The following is an 18,676-nucleotide window of genomic DNA, read 5'->3' on the forward strand; positions in this document are numbered from 1 at the left end:
CTCTAGCCATCCAGACCGAATTGACTGATGATGTGTGCCTTAAGAGGAAGACCAGGAAAGACTTAGTGGAAGATCAGACACCAAGAACTGGGGTGTGACTGGCAGGAGTTGACGGGGGGGCCTGGCTCAGGTTAGATAACCCTTGTCAATTCCATCCATGCAATTAGTAGTTATCCGACGGTTCCAAGGATAGGCCAAGCGGGAGGGGGGAGGAGGTGCGTGCTCGTCGTCCTTATTTTCTGATCAGAAGTACAAAGTTTCTTTTCTGCTTGCCTCTCTTCCTCGCCCGAAGTCTGGCGGGAGGGATTGTGTATGGGTTCGGCATCCGTATCTCGTCGAATCCGGGAGGATGAACACTGGGATCCGTTGTCTTGCGATCTGTCATATTTGATCCTGAAAAGCAACGCCACTTAAGACGTCGATAGTGGTGGGCATGAATGAAAACGTCTGGGCACAAGCTCACATGAATGAAGGGCGATTGCGTTTCCCCACAGACCGGCCAGCGGTCGAAAACCCCATCACTTAGTCTTTTATTGGCTCTCCGAGGACTTGGCAACCTAAAGGGACCGCAGTGAAGCCACCGGTCCCGGCTAAAAAACTGCTCAGCCCAGTGTTTGAACCTGAGATCCGTTCGACTTGATTGACTTTCGCCTCATGCTTGACGGCAAGCTTCATTTCGATTTTTGTTGCCTCCTTGGAACACATCGGCGATTCCTTGTCGCTCGGTCAGGAAACAAAGCAAGCCGATACTCCAATCTTTCTAGTGCCGTCAGCATCCTTCTCTGCTCCTTCCAACCTTTTTGGTTCATGAAGGAGACTCTGTATTGGAACTTTTCTTCATCCCGTGTACATAAAAAACGCTGGTCGGCACAAGCATATTGGGGCATTGATGTCATTCTCGGCTGGGCTGACTCTTGAAATGGCAAAGGTCGAGTAAGAGCTGCAGCCAATCGGGTTTCGATCATGGTCCTCGTATAACAAGAGACCGAGGGAGCACAGGTCACCAAACGGAAGCGGTGCTATGATGTCTGGAGCCAATGGTAACCCCAGCTCCGTACAAAAGCTGAGATGCACCTCGTCTTCTTTGCATCGTTGGCCCAACTTGGCAAGGCTGCGGCTTCAATGTCAATCCTAGACACCTGGCGGCGCCTCTGCAGTGTTCTAAATTTGTAATGCATCTTGCATTTGTCGTGCAGATGGCATCAGTGCAGAGGCCTCAGCATCCCATATTTTGGTTCGTCAGCTAGCAACGAGGCGGCAAAGTTGCACCAATCATGCCAATGCCAAGGGCACACAGGGTGAGGATGACGGCGAACCCCATCTTCGTAGAAGCCAAAGACTCTTACAGGTCGCAGGCAGCCAGGCTCTCCCGCGCGCACTGGTGTCATCCCGACATCCATGGACGACGTTGCGTCGGACTTTTGGCGCCGAGACATTTCGGTAAGCGTTGTAGCGATGGTGGGCGGAAATCAGGGCCGTCGTAGTTCTCGGACTATAACGACTGTCGTGATGAGAGAAATTTGGGTTTCTCGATTTTTGATCCCTTTTCGAGACAAGTCTTCATGCTTGGAATTAGCTCAATAAGTAGCGAAGTTATTCCTGTCGACGCGGCAGTCTGATCCGCCAGTTAGTAAATCTCGTTGTTATATTAGGAGCTAAGGTCATTGCTTGTTTGGGTGAAGCGTCATGCGATAACTACCTGGACGAAGTTGTTGCTCGAAGGAAAGCTGCGTACGCATAACAGTGTCTTTCGCCTGTGGCGCTACGCCAGTCCCTAGCAGACAATGACGAGCTTTGGAGCGGACGGAAAGGGGAGAAAAAGGCGTCGAGGAGGGACAGCCGGTCCATTGTTGTAGTTCTCATACCACGTGTACGCGTGGATCGGTGAAAGGGGCGTTTTGCGACACGGAGGCTTGAGTCGAGATGGTAAGTGGCTGACGGGATCGTGGAGAGCGGTCCGGAATGCCATCGACGAGCTCGCACCCCTGCGCGTCTTCGTGGGCTCGCTGAGGTACGTATACAAGGCGGTCCCTCTCAAGGTCGCACAGACACTTCGTCAGCCCAAGGAGCGTATTGAGATGAACATGTGAAGAGATGAAGGAGGGGATGTGTGTAAAACTACTTACTAGGTAGTAGGAAACCGAATAGAGGGGGGAAGCGGGAAGTAATGGAGGGGCGTGAGAAGTTGAGAAACACTACGTACAAGTACCTTGAGGGAGTGGTCCGAGATGCAACCCCCTCTGTATGCAATAAGGCCCTGAGATCAGTATTATGCAATAATCTGTATCGACTGAGACTTGCATCCAGGGGGGGCGGGTATAATGTATGACATATGCATACCAAGGTACGTACCTGTCGACCCGTGGAAAACTGACCGAACGCCGCCCGCGCCGTTTCTCTCGCCAATCATTCCCGTACGCAGCGCAACGTCCTTCCTTCTTTCTACTGCGCATCAACCACACGACATCGTTTTCATTTCTATCCCGACAGAGCTCGGCCTGCCAAGACAATAGCTTCCTCTCAACGCCTCGAGTGGATACGCGTGCGCTTGACGGAATACGGGCTTGATGCCCATGCCATGCCCGACGACTTCGCCATGTGTGCTCTGCAACGCAACGCAACGCAACCCAGGCAAGCGAGCTCGTCCCGGTGTGCTGCTCTCTTCCTCTTGCTCAGACTCCATCCAGCCATCTCACCCCTCCCCCTCGCCCTCCGCTCGCTCTGACGGCCCCCTGCTGATGTCTTCGCAAGCCTTCCATCAGAGAAAACTTCCAAGACCTCCAAGACAAGACCTTGCCAGGAAGATGAAATCTCTTTCGCCAAGAAAGAACGGCGGGGCCAGGCGAGATCGTCGGGCCCAATACCGGTAGTTGACTAAGTTGTCTTCTCTCCGGGCCTTGGAGATGCGAGAGCGGCCCTAGGGTGCGCTTCCCGACCTTGTCGATTCACCTCGATCTGGGAGTACCCTGTCAGGCCTGCTCACGCCCTTCCAAGTCCGACCATGCAGCGGACTGTGATATTCAACTCCGCGCCAGGTCCCAAGGAAGCATGCCTCCCTCCCTCCCTTCGGAGCCCAGCCGTCCAGGCTGCAGCTTTGTCTGGCTTCTCTCAAAGTCCTCGACAGCAGCTTTTTTTGATCGGAAGGGGGAAGGGGGGGCGGCGCTCTGCACGACCTCAAGCATTGTCGGAAGGCAACTCGGCGAGAGTGCAACGAATTGACAGGGGATATGATTGTCTCTGCCTGCTTCATGCATCCGAGCTTGCCAGCTTGGCGATTCCACGGCCGAGTGATATTGCTGCTGAGTGACAAGATGGTCTTCTTTCGGAGAGGTCCTGTCGTATGTTGTTGGTCTAGACACCTTGACCAGGGCAGAATGCCGCCATTATCGTTGTGCTGGTGCCATATTGCACTACTGCTTCCCTCTCTCGTCTTTGCCGAGCCGTGCCTATGTTTTTCTTGTAGTTGCGTTCAGAGGGTGGAACCGTCAGCCACCTTCAGACCGCTTGCCATGGATGAGCTCCTCCCAGCCCAGACGGACGGACTATTGCTGATGATCACCCGTTTGACTTTCTCCCCCCGTTCCGAGTCCTATCTCTGCGCAGGTGCCAGCCTGGGCCTGAAACTATCATCTCATCTTCGTTTTCCTGGCTATTTTTTCCTGTTGATTTGCTCACAGCCCTGTCGCTACCCCAGCCGCGTACCGCCGGCTATCTTTTGGGGGTGGCCTCACCTCACCACTACCACCATGACATGGCGTTCACGCCTGCTGCAGACGTGGATCCCGATTAGGACCGGCGGCAAACTCAGCTCGGCTTCGTAGCCATGTCTCAACCTTTGCTTGCCACAGGTGCTGCCATGGTCCATGGAGAGAGAGACAGAGGCAGAGGGGGAGAGAGAGGCTGCCGCAACGATCTGGGTCTGTACAAGCTCGAGTAGGTGACGCCAGTGGCATGGCCACATCGAGTGAGCTGTCTCCTCCTTCTTACTCTTTGCGTCTGTTCATCATGTTGGCACCTCGGTTGGCAATTCTTTTTAATTCCCGTCTCCGTTCTTTCCAACAAGGTTTCTCTTCCCTCTCTCCCCATGCACCCCTCTCTCCCCCTTCTTCACATCTTGTCCTCGAGAGCTGGCTGCTTGGCAGTGTAGTTGACCACTTCGACAAGAAGATATCAAGAGGGCATCCTCCCGTTCATCTTCCATAGATAGCTCATCTCCACCGCATATCCCTCCTCTGCCAACACCCAGTTGTTCGTTTATACCTTCGTTTCATCATAATCGTAATGGATGCTCAGGTTCTTACCCCCGACACCCCAGAGCGGTCTCCGACATGTCGCAACGCCTACCCCTTTGAATCGACGGAAGACAAGTCGGGGGCTTGTGAATTCTCCCACGATGGCTACTACCCCATCACTCCTCCCACCGAGGAGTGCGAGTCGGATGAGGAGCTCGCGACCGTTGCCAGTTCCATTGACCTCGAGGCGGAGCCGCTGGTGGCCGTTATCGGTGTCGGGTATGTCGGAGAGCACCTCGTGGGCAACTTTGCTCGCAAGTTCAATGTCCTCGGCTTCGACGTTTCCGAGGCGCGCGTCCAGGGCCTCGAGAAAGAGTTCGGCCCGGACAGTAAGGCCAAGTTCACCTGCAAGCCCAGCGACATGGCGGCGGCTACCCACTTCCTCATCTCCGTCCCTACGCTCTTGCGCCCCGACCAGAGCATTGACTCGTCCTTCCTGAGATCCGCCCTCAAGAACGTCGCCACGTACGCCCGTCCTGGCTCCGTGGTTGTCATCGAATCCTCTGTCGCAGTCGGCATGACCAGAGAGCTGCTGGGCCCCCTCGCCAAGGAGCGTCACTTCTTCGCCGGCATGTCTCCCGAGCGTGTCGATCCCGGTCGTATCGAACCCCCTGCCTTTGCCATCCCCAAGATCGTATCCGGCTTGGACGACGTGGTGCCTGGCTCATTAAACGCTATTGTCCGCCTCTACTCGCAGGTTTTCGACCACGTCGTTCCCGTTTCGCGGCCTGAGGTCGCCGAGATGACCAAGCTGTATGAGAACTGCCAGCGCATGATGTGCATTGCCTTCGCAAACGAGATGGCCGACGCGTGCTTGGGACACGGTGTCGATCCCTACGAGGTGTCCGGCGCGGCGGCGACCAAGCCTTTCGGATACATGCCCTTCACGCCCAGTCTCGGTGTCGGTGGTCACTGTATCCCGGTAAACCCATACTACCTTCTCTCCAACAGCCAGTTCCCTCTCCTTCAACACGCAACAGAGAAAATGCGCGCCCGTCCAGCGGCCATCGCTCAGCGCGTGGTTGAGGCGCTATGTGCCGAGAAGCCGCGCCCCAGCGTCCTTGTCGTCGGCATGGGCTTCAAGAAGGGCCAGTCTCATCTGGTCAACTCCCCCGGCCTCGAGCTCGCCAAGAGCCTCGTGCTGACTGAGAAGGTCGATGTGTGCTGGGCCGATCCCCTCGTCAAGCAGGAAGCTGTACCACAGATTGACCGTCTGGACGTCGAGGACTGGAACATCAAATCGCTCGAGCAGCGCTTCGACATGATCGTTGTTGCCTTCCGGCAAACGGGGCTCGACTTTGATCTCCTGAGCCAGCTCGAAACGACTCGGGTCGAGATGTGGTGCAACTGAAGCTTCGGCCAAGGTTTGTGGCTGCAATCGGGCTGACTGTGGCGCCTTCTCTTCAGCGTCATCGTCATCCAATCCATCCCTCTCCAGTGTCTTATCACTTTTCCCCCCCCCTCCAATCAGTGGATTGTCATTACCTTGGCTTCGGCCCCATGATGATCTGTGGTGCTGGTTGATATCTATAGGAGCAAACCGCAGGCTGAATGAACCACACATATAACGTGCCATCTCGCAGCACAACGGATGTAATACTTTGGGCCTTTTTTTTCTCTTTTCCTTTTTGGTTTCTTTTCCTTTGTCCTCATCGGGGGGTACCATGGTATATTCGGTAGATAAAAAAAAATGGTCGGATTGTTGCGTTTGGACGAGAATCGATTTGGGGAAGAGCATTGATGACCTGTCAGCAATACATTGTGAGATACTCCGTACATATCCCAGGAATGCATTGCTGTTCCTGATGCCGACCCATAATTTGAATGCATTGCGATGTCGTTCCATGTAGTGACGTATAAATACCTGACGTGTGTCGTGCTGCGATACACCCGGTACTCGAGAGCGAAGTGCCTGTTGATGTTGGGCGTCGCCCTTATAAATCCTGCGACAAACTGGTGCCTCCGGGAGATCTGTCGGTAAAGACGGCACAAGTTATTCAGCTAGCCTCCGTCTGCGCCTCTTCCGATGGAACACCGTCACATTGTCAGCCGTGCCGAGTTGCCGAGCTGACCCATCTTCGTCGGTGCGGCGAGCGTTTTGAAAATAAAGGTTGCCATGAGGTGTCGCCCGCGCTGCACAACCAGTAGCCTTGGGTGGTTGATATATATGATAAGTCGGTGCTGTGTCTCTAATCAGCCCTGATATACGCTGGCGCCCATATCGCGGTGCATTATCTATCGGCATGCGTGATTCCAGCAAGTAGCCAGGGGTCTCGTCCTCTAGTTGGCAGCCTTGCCCATATTGAGCCGACCACCATCTCGACCCTGGAGATAAGAGCGTTGCTTTTTAGATCTATTTGGGACGGCCCGCTTGACATGTTGACCGTCTGGTGGGAAATGATGCAGGACGGGACGATACGAGGCCGAGATAAAAATCGAGCTGCAGCTGCTAAGTGAAGATGGTGTGTAGGAGGCGGTGAGCGATGTTGTTGAACGAGGAGAGATGATATTGACGACATTAGGTGAGTGCTGCTCGTGGATGATTTTGAGAAAGGCACCTCAGCATCCACCCCCCTTTGGTTCATCGTTTGCCTCCCCAAGGGCACTGTAAACACATGCTTTCTCACAGTCGAGGAAGATGTGCGCACCCCTTCTGCATGAGCAAGCGGGTGTCGGTGCTGTGAAGCTTGCGGCGCAGCCTTATCGCAGGCCGTGAAGCCCGTCCGTTTACATCGCTTGGCGAGAATGATAATGGTGATAAGGTCAAGCCAAGAGCTCTCCAATGTCTTATAGGACTGGGAGGACGGGAAATCAGCCACCAAGGTGGTTTTTCCCCCCTCTTTTGGTTTTCGCCACAGTGTGCCAATCGCCAAACAGCTTACAGCCACAAGAGTTTGCTGAGTGATAAATAACGCGGGTATGTTGCCCGAGCAGCTTTTTAGGAAGCTCCTGCTTTCGTCTTATGTGGCTGGATATTTTGAGTTTCAATCATGTTTTGCTATGTAAGCGCCCCTAAAAGCTTATCGAAAGGGGAGAGGGGTGAGAAGGAAGGAAAGAGGGAAACAAAAACCGGATGATTATGATTTGCCAGACTTGGATGTCAATATCCCAACTGCAAGCGACTGTGTCTACAATCCATCAAGCTTTTTGAAGCAGCTTTGTGCTCCGGATATAGTTTGACTTTTGGGACCAATCGATATTCCATCCGAAATCGGCAGTTGTTTAAAACTGCCTATATCTCATTTTGGAGTCTGCTGCTCATTGTATTGAAGATATGACGATGGGAGAGGAAAGTAATCCACTCGGAGAGTTAAGCACATCCGTCGCCCTCTCATTAGAAGTTTAATCCAGTATTCGTCTCGCCCAAAGACTGCGGACTTTTCATTCTGTGTCGTCCCATGTTTTCCCGTGCCATCCCATGTCGTCGCCTCTCATGTTGACTGTTACCGGCGAGAAAAAGCCCGTGAGGTGCCTCCCTCAGTGGCCAGCGATCAGGGTACCGCCAATCCCACCACCGGACGAGCCGTCCATGCCGTTGGGGTCCTCGTCGTCCGAACCGGGCCCCCGACGGGGCGTCTCGTTAACGGGCTTTCCGCAATGGAAGAAAAGGCCACCCCTGGCCTTGTCCCTCCACTCCCTGATCTTGGCCGCCTTCGCCTTCTGACGCTCGGCTTTGTCGCCAATGTCGCGGGTCTCGGAGTGCGCTCGACAGGCGTGGCAGGTCCGGCACGTGACGAAACCGTTCTTGTCCGTGAAGTTGATCTCGGGCTTGCACTTCTTCTGGCGGCTGCAGAAGCACCACGTGGCAAATGCCGGGTTGTACCGGACCGCCTTGCAGCGGCGGACGTTGTTACCGGTGTAGTCCTGGCCGTCCTGGAGGTAAGCGCGCGTCGTGCAACCGCTGTGGGGGTCGTCCTTGCCGCCGCCGCGGCCATGGAGGTTGAGGGCGCGGGCATTGGCGTCGATGCTGCTGGTAAAGGACTCAGCCTCGCTGACGGCCCCGTCGGCGGACTCGGGGACCAATTCGTTGGCGGCGGTGTTTGCGTCGGTTCCAGAGTCCTCGTCGTCGCTGACAAACAGTCTGGCCTCCTCCTCCTCCTTCTCCTCCTCCTCCTTCTCCTCCTCCTCCTCCTCCTCCTCCTCCTCCTCAGGCTTTTTTCTCTGTGGATCGTCAAAAACCAAGCGTCTTGATTGCGGGAAAATAAGTAGATCGAATGAATCCAGAAAAGGTAGGATCATCTTGAAGCTCGCCCAGCTTAGAGATGAAACCATGGAAGGTATCCTCGTAGCAAGAACAATTAAAGAAATACAGATGAAAGAACACTTACAGCCATTACGGGTAGTGAAACTCAGGTTTCTGATTCTTGTTGCTTTATGATGATGGTATCGGGATGTCCCCCAAGCTCACAAAGGTAGACTTTTTACTATCTTTCACTTGGAGAGGGAACGAGGAATAAAGAACAGAACGTAGCAAAACAGCTTCCCTCGGATACTTCTTTTGTGCGTCTTGTTCCACAGTGGTCTGCTCAACGACTAATCGATCTCATAGTTTGGGTGGTGGCTCACTCGCTGTCATGATACAACAGATTGTGCCCATCGAAGCCCCCACCCTTGTCCTGGTTGGCGGTAGAGCGGGGCAAGAAGAGTGAAGGAAATTCACCTCGATAGTGAAGAGACCCGGGTAGATTAATTGTGTGGCTCAGGAATGAATGTACCTTGTTACTGGTACGGATGGGAGTGTTGAAGAGCTTTAGAGGTAATGGGGGAAACGTAAAGGGGTCCCGGAACAGGATATCCAAGAATGAGCTTTTGCTGCCCTGATACCAGGGCATATATAGAATGACTTGAAGACGTCAAGCTGGTGATAATAAACTCAAGTCACTAGTCTCAGGAGTCACATAAGCTGGGAAATGGTTGAACACCATCTTGACAGTCCACTGTATCCCAGTAAATAGACCAAGTACTCTAGACCTCGGACAACGGTGATGGGCCAATCACACAAGATAGAAACTAGATACTGGAACAGCGAAGATGGGAATTAAGTACCACGTATTAAAAGCAACTTGCGCAACCAAAGGGTATTCGGCAACGGGTTCCTGCTCTGAGATGTACATCTGGTCTGGGAAAATATCGCGCTCAGAGAAGGACGACACAATTTCGTACAAGCCTAGGGCTGCCGCCGACCGGTCCAACGGGTTAGTTGAATAGTCTGGCGGATGTAGGGAAAAGACCGGAACGCCAGGGATGGAGAAGACGCTGATATGCAAAGTCGAGGCTTGAAAATAGGCGAGGGGGAGGAGACATCAGTCGCCGAGGGGCATGCCCTCCAGCTCGTCGAGAAGACGGCGCCAGTTGTCGGCCAACATCTCGGAGTACTTGACACGCTCCTGAGCCCAGTCCTGGTTCCATCGTGAGACGTGGAACTGCGTCTGCTGGAAGTAGATGAGCTCATCGCGGATGCATTCCTTGATGAAGATGGACCGGTTGTGCTGGTTAACGATGGACTCTTTATCCTGCAGCGTTCGTTAATATCGTCGTTCCGTGAGGTGTGGGACCACATTTACGTACCTTGATGATCGCGTCAACCACCTTCTCGATCTCACCCGGCTTCACAAGGTCGGCGGGTTTGCTGCGAAGATTGGCCAGCTTTGTCTCGTTCGTCTGGATCCTCCGCTCGAGGTAAGGGATATTGTCCTTGTCAAGACGTTCCCTCCGATCGAACAAGTCGCGGATGCTGACGAGCGCGTCGCGCTGGCGCTTCAGGTCCTCCAGCACTCCCTCGTCCCAAGCCTTGCTTTCGTCTTCCAACAGGGTCTGACACGTTCTCAGATGCCTGCTCATGGATGTCAGGCCATCGTTGAGCAGAGGTACTTCGTTAGTGTCGGTTGCGTAGGTGTCGGCACTCGCTTCCGTCAGGGAAGTGAGAGACATGGCAATGCGGGCGTGGTCGGCTGCAACTCCCTCGCTGCGCTTCACTAAGCGGTCCATGATGTTGCAAATGTTGATGTACAGCTCAGCCGAACGTCGAATGCCGGTCCGCGTCTTGTCAAACAGTGCCTCGAGGGTAGGGGGCAACGAGTCCTCCAGCCCGGGGGGCAAAACACGCCCTTGAAACTCGTCTTGGACGGATATGGTGGCCTGCTTGCGCCACACGGCCAATTCCTGATACTAACAATTAGCGAGGTTCAACGGGTCGGCAAGAGTGGTGGCTCTAGCTTACAGTTGGCACAGTCAGGAACATGATGATGAGCTGCTCCTGGCCAAGGATAGGATGACGAACGAGCGCGTTCAGAAACCTCGCCAAACCCCTGCGACGCTTCTCGATAAAGGCGCCATCGTTGGAAAAGTGGTTGCCATTAACTTGTATCGTCAGTAGAAAGTCGACGAGTGCGGGGGGTTAAACTTACCAGCGACACGCTTGGGCGGCAACAGAGGCAGCGCACGGAAAGGATATCGCTTGTGCAGACAGTCCAAAAGCCATACGAAGTCGCTGTACCGTCGGATAACCTTGCTGCCCCGCCGGATGCTCGAAACCTCGTAGTTGTGGTGCTGGAACATAAACAGACCCTCCTTCTCGGGTAGTAAAGAGACGATAATGTTCTCCTCCACAGGGCCTCCCGATCGGGCGCTCACGGTAGGGCGCAGAGACGGCACAGTAGCGGAGTTTCCAGTCGTGTCGCGTGCGCTGCTCGTGCCGCCGAAAGGACTTGTAATCTGGCTGGGGACGGGTTCGTTGAAGCCGCCGCTCGTGGTGCTGCCATCGAAATAGCCACCCCAGCCGCCGCCTGGTGACGTGCCACTGTTTACATTCTGACGTCCGGAACCTGTCGGAGAGCTAGCTGCGTAGGCAGATATGGTTCGACCGGCGATGGCAGTGCTCGGCGACGAGCTGTAATTGCCGTTACCATTGCCGTTGCCGTTGCCGTTACCGTTGGCATTAGGTGCAGGGCGCTGGGGGCTGGAGCCGTTGGTCCTGCTGGGGGATTCAGCGATGGTGTGCGCGTGGCCCTTGTGCACGTCAGGGGAGTTCCATGGGTCCTCGGCTTCTGGGAAGTCCATCGGAGATCGACGCAGAGTGCTTGGCTGAGACGGCGGCGGCGATGCGGATTCTTGAACGGGGGGGGTTGTAGGAGCTTGGGGAGGTTTGGCAGCAAGCTCGGAGACGGGAGGCATCTCGGGCGCAGCAGTCAGGCCGGCAAGCTTGGGGAGTGGGAGGTCTGGATTTAGCGTATTGGCAATTAGCAAGGAACAGGACCCCACACAGATTGCGGCGCACTGATAAGTGGTAAGGTCAGGTCCAGGGAGCTGCGATAGTCGATAGCTTGGGGGGGCTGGGCCAGGGTACCGAGGTCATGACATAAAGTGCAAGGTGGATGGAGGAAAAGTAATGATGGGGTGGGAGAGAATAAAAGATGCACTCACTTCTGCGTTGCTCGTCTACAGTGTCGAGACTGATGGTCTCGCCCTGCTGCGCCAGGGCAATGAGAGCCAGAATGACGTTGAACTCGCCTCGTCCGACGGCAATGTCGCCACCTGCAGCTGGCACAACCATGGACATGATCTGCGCCTGGTGGTCGGCTGGCAGGCGCGCGGCGGCAAACAGCTTGGCCACGCCGCCAGCATTGACGCGCCCTCCTACGCCATCCTCGCGCGCGACGGTATCAAAGGTCTCGATGTAGGCGTCGGGTACGTCGGAGGCGGGCAGTAAGTTGCGGACAACGTCGGCGCGGGACTGCTTCTTCCTTGGGGTAGGCATATCCCATGGCGAGGTGTCGGCGCCGGCGAGATCGTCGTCGGCGAAGAGGGAGTTGGAACCGGACTTGGACATGGGCTCGTCGTCGAATAGGGAGCGCGAGGGTGCAGCAGAGGTGTTGGACGGAGAATCGGCCGGCGGTGACGAGCCGAAGAGCGACATTGTATGGCGATTATGTATCGGCCGCCAATTGGGGGAGAGGGCAGACAGAGGGCAGAGTGCGGCGTCGGAGATCAAGCGTCGTCAAGGTGATACTGGATCTGGCTGGTGGTACTGTGCTCGTAGCTAGCTTATGCTATGTGACCCGTCTGGTGGTTGTGTGAGTTCCCTTCCAATGACAATTGGATGGCCGGCTGCTGCCTGGGGTTCGAAACAGAGAGAAGGCTAGGTGTCGTAAGTGAGCGAGGCCTCGTAATCGATGCGTAATTGCGAGCTGGAGGAGGGCGGCTGGGAGAGTGACAAGATAAGAACAGGGCGACGACCAAATTCCGGGATCAGTAGGTAGCAGACAAACACCGCGCACAGCGAGCTTACAGCAAGGTATGGTGTGTATACCCAGAGAGCTTTGCGCTGCCTTCGTTGCAACACCAAACTGAAGATCAAGGGATGCACGCGCAAATGGGAGGATGCGAGAGGCCACAATGAGATTCCACGCAACCTCAATTGATGACGCACATATATAGTATATTTATGTGTGTGTAGGTACGTAGGAAAAACAGATGATGGTCCTACGAGCAGGGTACTGGGAGGGGGAAGCCTGAAACTTAGTCTCCAATCCGGCCAGGAGGGCAGAGCTATGAAGCCGAAGCTTGAGACACTCTTCGAGAGTCAAGGCGGGCTGTGGGCTTCGGGAAAGAGACGACGGCAACCACGGGAACGGGGACAAGGGATACTTACATGCCCGTAGGTAGCACGGATAGGGTAGGTATGTAAGCCCAGAAGGCCAAATCCCCATCGTTGGGTCTAAGTTGTCTGTGCCTGACTTGTCTGTGCCTTGGCCTGGGTCCTCCCGTTAGTGAAGGTGAAGTCGTGGGTACTGGCTGTTCCGACTAGGACACCACGCTACAGCGGAGCAAACAGTCCCTGTCGGCGAGAACACGCGCAGCTAGGGGGGGGCACTGGGCTGCGACCAGGGGAGCTTCAGGCACAGACAACTTGGACGTAAGTCATGACTCCAGCCAGTGGAGGTTCCCTGCTCCATCGACAAAGCTTACCTAACACACCAGCCACATTTTTTTCTAGATTTCCACCCACCGCCACGCAGCTACATTGTGTGGCTGTGCGGTCCCGGCGTTTCTTCGCGTGGTTCTGCCGGCTGCGCGACTGCAGCTCCTGTGTGAGGCTCCATTGGAAATTTTGGAGGACCCAAGCTGGAACTGGGCCATCTTGGGCGTGTCACTGTCGTTGACCACCACCACCACACACCAATCGTCACAATGCCTCCACGGTTACTGTCCCCATTGCATCTCACGACATGCTGTAGTCGAGCCCTGCGACCTTCCACGAACCCCCCGAGCCTCGTCTCCCTCTTCGCTGGCCTGTCCATCGGTACCACCACCACCACCGCCACCACCATCCGCAATGCATCCATCCTTGCGAGCTTGAGCGACAACAAGAGCGCCTACAACAAGCGCATCCGCCTGGGTCGAGGTGCCTCTTCCGGTAAGGGCAAGACATCCGGAAGAGGTCACAAGGGTCAGGGACAGCACGGCCACGTCAAGCCGTGGTTCCAGGGTGGCCAGACGCCCTTGATCGTGCAAAGGGGAACCAAGGGTTTTGACAACAAGTAGGTGGTTTTCCCCGCGGTCATGCGCCGCCAATTACGTCGAGATCGACTGAGAGCTATCACTAATATGACCAGGCGCGCCCCTCGCATGTCCAAGCTGAACCTCGACAAGCTCCAGCAATGGATCGACGCAGGCCGCATCGACCCCACAAAGCAAATCACCGTCAAGGAGATTATCGAGTCAGGCCTCGTCGGCACCGTGAAGGACGGCATCAAACTTCTCGGCCGCGGCAAGCAGGACCTGCGCCAGCCCATCGACATCATGGTCTCGCGCGCCTCCGCCTCCGCCATCGATGCCGTCGAGGCCAACGGCGGCAAGATCCTCACGAGGTTCTACACCAAGCAGTCCATCAAGCGCATTCTGCGCGGCGAGAGCGAGAACACGGATAAGCCGCTGCCCGTCGGCAAGGAGTACGTCGCTGGCGTCCTCGCCGAGGCCCGCTCAAAGCCCTTCAAGTACCGCCTGCCCGACCCCACGAGCCGTGAGGACATAGAGTACTACCGTGACCCCGCCCATCGCGGCTACCTGAGCCACCTGCTCAAGGAGGGCGAGTCGCCCAGTCTGTACTTCAAGGTGCCCATCCCGAAAAAGCGTGTGAAGAATGTCAACCGCCACAACAAGCCAGGGAAGAAGGAGCTCAAGGACGAGCTCCTCTGGTAACTGCGAGGCCGACGGAACGCAGAGGAAAGGGGGTTCGAGGTGGTGTGTACAGAGACAAAGCTCGGCGGACGAAGCGCAGAAAGAAAAGAAAAACTGTACTATTATTTTTCCGGCGACATGTATGTACAGACATTGTATACTACCCCATGCAAAGAGCGCTGGGCCTCTTCTCGCTTGCCGTCTTCCGTTTGATATTGACAACAGCCTCTCGTGTACGGGATCAAGCATCAAAATACATAAGCGCAAAGCAGAAGGTGGGGAGAGTTCAGCTCAACGTTCTCCCGGTCGTGGGATTATTACCTACCGGTACTGAGAAGCCCCCATCCACACACGGGCTACGGCACGCACGGGAGGATCTGGCGCACGTGCCGAGGACCATTTGACTCCCGAAAGCGAGTGGGAGGAGAGCGTATCCGTGTCCCGGAACGCTGTGCCGTCGTCTCTGGCAATGCCTTGTTTTCGGATGGCGAGCGCCCACGCGGAGAGCATGAAGAGCGAACGTTTTACGTTTCCTCGCCATATCCCTGCCTCGGGAGTCGGTTTCGCAGACATCATCGACTGGATTGCTGGTCCGGTCATTGGTGCTCCTGTTTCCTTGTATATCAAGAAAATGTTTAAATAGGATGTGGCGGAAACATTTGGGGAAGAGGGGGACGATAGGCTCATTCCTCTTTTGCTTTCAAGACTTACCAGCACCCCTTTCAATAACATGGCCCCTCTCGGTTTTCTACCATCCGTCGGGGTTGCCGCCCTCGTCGCCATCGCGTACAATCTTGCCTGGCCCTTCTTCCCCTTCTTCCGCAAACCTGGGCTTGGCCGCTACCTCAGGGCCGTCGACGGAAAGCCCGCGTGGGCCCTCGTCACCGGCGCGAGCGACGGCATCGGCAAGGGCCTCGCCGACGAACTCGCCCGCCGCGGCTTCAACGTCATCATTCACGGCCGCAACGAAGCCAAGCTGGGTGACGTCCGGCGCGGCCTGGCCCTGCGGCACCCGGGCCGGGAGTTCCGGATCGTGGTCGGCGACGCGGTGGCCCTAGGCGCTGGCGCGCGACCATGGGATGCCATGCTGGCCCCGCTGAAGGACCTCAACTTGAGGGTGTTGGTGAACAACGTCGGCGGCGTGCCGATGGTCCCCGTCCTGCGGCGTCTCGACGAGTCCACGTTGGAGGAGATTGCAGACAACGTGCATATGAACGCCCTGTTCCCGACGCTGCTGTCTGCGATCCTCCTGCCGAGGCTCAGGAACCCGGCGGCGCCCGCGCTTATTATCAACGTGGGCTCGATTGCCGACATGGGGCTGCCGCTGCTGTCGTTCTACGGTGGCTGCAAGGCGTACCTGGTCGCGCTGTCGACGAGTATGGTTCGCGAGCTCGCGATCGCCCAGGCGGATGTTGAAGTTCTCGGGATGAGGGTCGGGGCGGTGGCGACGAGGAGAGAGTTGATGCCGCCGCGGGTGTTCTGGCCCTCGGTCCAGACGATGGCAGAGAGCATCCTGGACCGGGTTGGATGTGGGCGCGCGGTGGTGGTGCCGTATTGGGGGCATGCGCTACAGATGTGGCTCGCGGACTTGGTGCCGGCGGTCTTGGAGGAACCGCTGGTCAAGATGATTATGGGGAGACTAAGCTTCTTGGAGAAGAAGCTATACAGCAAGGAGAAATGAGCCCGGACTCTGCGAGACCAATATTGGTAGGGGAGAATATGAATGTGGTAGTATATATGACGAGGCTATGCCATCTGGGAGTTGGACGACTGATTCTGATGGTATTGGCAATGTGATATTTGAGCTGGCCATTTCGGCGCAACTGAGGGGAGCAGCATCTTGTCATAAACCTTGCCCACCATTGTAAACGTTGAAGGGTGTTACAAGGTGGAACATGATATTTTGTTGGTCGATTATAATGATTCTAGCAGCAAATGGCCCAGACCTTCAACCCACCATGCCTCGCGTAATCAACAGCTGACTGGGTATATGATGTACTTGGGAGATAAAAAATTCATTTTTCAAGGGGGATTCTGGAAACCACATGAACATGACGGCAATATATACCAACAGAAAACGGCACACCATCTAGTCGACGATAGTCAACTATGCGGAGAACAGTTGAAATCCCGGCGAACCGACTGCCACTATTGCTATTGTAGTTTAAGCTTAACATCGATGCATCGCGATCAAGGCAATACATGAGGCCGTTGGCGTTCTTCAAGGGAGGCGAGATATGCTCGACGAAGGGGTTGTGTGTGTGTGTCTGTGTGTGGCTTGAGCGGACAGCGCAACGGCATGTGGAACGACACGCTGAGGCATTGGAGGTTAAAAAAGAGCAGCAACCACAAGTCGAAGCAGCAGGGTACACTAGTCATACGTTACTTTGTACAACCCGGCTAATTGATATGGTTGAAGTCATGGTTATCCAGATGTGAGCTAATGGGACGGATATGAGCTCATGAAAGTTCACCACAGGTACGAAAAATACGTATCGGTTGCGTTGAGCAAGAACAATCAGGAGCCGCTGTCACGTGGGGGGGGGGGGGGGGGGGGGCGGGATGGTACCTAGTGTGGCATGCGCTGAAGGGGGGACGAACAGGTTGCGCGATTGGACGGGAATGCCGCTGCTATAGGGACAGAGCTGGATATAATTACCTTGGAATTATCTTGGAATTACCTTATGTAGCTTGCCTCGGCACTTGGGTAGGTAGTGTACCCTAAGGAAGGAATACAGGTACATAATGGTTTGGAGGCAAGCTTCAAGGCTAGGACACCTGGCTGTCGGGTAACCAATATCAAGTTGGCTCTTGTTTCCTCCGGAGGTCGCTGGCATTGGCGCAAGTGGGAAATTGGCATTAGGGAAAGGGGATGCGGTGCAATGCGATGTTGACGGCAGCTGGCAGCTGGCAGCTGGCAGGGCAATGGGAAGCATTAAGAAAAGGAATTCCCTTGGGCCACACAATTCGCAGTGATGATGAGATGCAGAAGGTGTCGAGAAGGAGAGGAAGGTCCAGATTGCCTCGAATCCTGCACCTACCTGGGTACCTAGATAGGTACGGACAAGGTGGTAGTACGTACAGCAAAAGAAGGGATCCACATCCTCCTTTCCGCGCTCCTTGGCAGTATAATGTATCCAATGAGTGACGTACCTGGCTCAGTCGAGATCCACTAGAGCCCCCCGGTACCCACTATGGTTTCCTTGGACTTGGCCGGAACTCGTTGCAGCTCCCCGTCCAGATGCGGTCCAGTGCGGTCTGGTCTCTGGCACACCCGTCAGACAGATACATGTAAAAAAAAAAAAAAGGGACGTGATTGGGGAAAGGCAAGGTGGCCCAAGGCCGGTCGAAGCAAAGATGAAGCAACAAGACAACCCGAAGATGGGAGGAGGGTGGATAAGGGTGCAACGGGTGGGTGTTGGAGGGTGGCAGTGGCAGTGGCAGTGGCAGTGGCAGTGGTAACGGCCATAATTGTACAAATAAATACCTAACAGGAACAGGGGCTTTTTGTCTTGTTGGCCATCAACAAGGCAAGTGAACAAAGGAGCGCTAACGGATCGAATACCGGTTGGCGGACCCTTTTCCCCTTGTTATGCCATATCTTTGACACCTTGCCCTCGTGTCCTTTCAGGTTTGTTCTGCATCGCCACCCTATCTACCCAGATAGACCACCTAGGTACCTACTTAGGTATGCGACTTATCTGAGATACCTTGGTAGGTACATTACCTACCCAGGTACCTTCTTGCCTGCCACAGGTATATACTATGTAGATAGGTAGCTATGTACCTGTATTTCAGCGTGCGCTTCTCTTCCTCTGTGCCCCCACTGTCCAAGAGTCTCCCCGGTCCCCCCCCCCCCCCGGGCTTCTTATCACCAAAGACAAGGAGTAATACCTAGAAGAAGAAGGGGAGAGGAAGGGGGGGAAAAGAATCCCCATACCAGCCGGCTGACCTTAACTCTACTTCTCATCCGTATCCGTGACATCTGTCAGCCTCTTTTCCCACACCCCCCCTAAAAAAAAGTTGGTTTCTTTCCCGATTAACCAGCCCAATCCCTTTCTTCTCCCCTACTTCCTCCAACTTTACGAACCCACCCCTCTCTGTCGACGAACTTCCCTCTCCAACCTCCCTCCGCCTCCTCCTCCTACTCCTTCTCCTCCCCGACCCGACCACGAAAGACAACGACAGCGTTTGGGGTCGCGCGC

At 55.2% G+C, this 18,676-nt stretch overlaps 5 protein-coding genes across 5 annotated transcripts; 3 read left to right on the forward strand and 2 right to left on the reverse strand.

Annotated features, from left to right (window-relative positions):
* Window positions 1-4,281: 4,281 nt before the first annotated feature.
* Window positions 4,282-5,643, forward strand: GLRG_11242 (nucleotide sugar dehydrogenase; the record flags this gene model as incomplete). The annotated part of the gene is made up of 1 exon (XM_008101927.1): window positions 4,282-5,643. One exon carries the CDS (start codon window positions 4,282-4,284, stop codon window positions 5,641-5,643), a length of 1,362 nt encoding a protein of 453 aa, XP_008100118.1.
* Window positions 5,644-7,769: 2,126 nt separating this feature from the next.
* On the reverse strand, window positions 7,770-8,626 carry GLRG_11243 (uncharacterized protein; the record flags this gene model as incomplete). Its single annotated transcript, XM_008101928.1, has 2 exons — window positions 7,770-8,453; window positions 8,621-8,626. 2 exons carry the CDS (start codon window positions 8,624-8,626, stop codon window positions 7,770-7,772), a joined length of 690 nt encoding a protein of 229 aa, XP_008100119.1.
* Window positions 8,627-9,595: 969 nt separating this feature from the next.
* GLRG_11244 (PX domain-containing protein) lies at window positions 9,596-12,207 on the reverse strand (the record flags this gene model as incomplete). Its single annotated transcript, XM_008101929.1, has 5 exons — window positions 9,596-9,805; window positions 9,861-10,454; window positions 10,513-10,652; window positions 10,700-11,509; window positions 11,715-12,207. 5 exons carry the CDS (start codon window positions 12,205-12,207, stop codon window positions 9,596-9,598), a joined length of 2,247 nt encoding a protein of 748 aa, XP_008100120.1.
* A 1,274-nt stretch (window positions 12,208-13,481) lies between these two features.
* GLRG_11245 (ribosomal protein L15) lies at window positions 13,482-14,492 on the forward strand (the record flags this gene model as incomplete). The annotated part of the gene is made up of 2 exons (XM_008101930.1): window positions 13,482-13,831; window positions 13,907-14,492. 2 exons carry the CDS (start codon window positions 13,482-13,484, stop codon window positions 14,490-14,492), a joined length of 936 nt encoding a protein of 311 aa, XP_008100121.1.
* Window positions 14,493-15,201: 709 nt separating this feature from the next.
* GLRG_11246 (short chain dehydrogenase) lies at window positions 15,202-16,152 on the forward strand (the record flags this gene model as incomplete). Its single annotated transcript, XM_008101931.1, has 1 exon — window positions 15,202-16,152. One exon carries the CDS (start codon window positions 15,202-15,204, stop codon window positions 16,150-16,152), a length of 951 nt encoding a protein of 316 aa, XP_008100122.1.
* Between the last annotated feature and the right edge of the window lie 2,524 nt (window positions 16,153-18,676).

The sequence above is a fragment of the Colletotrichum graminicola genome, assembly GCF_000149035.1.
Source record: "Colletotrichum graminicola M1.001 genomic scaffold supercont1.79, whole genome shotgun sequence".
Lineage (NCBI taxonomy): Eukaryota > Fungi > Ascomycota > Sordariomycetes > Glomerellales > Glomerellaceae > Colletotrichum > Colletotrichum graminicola.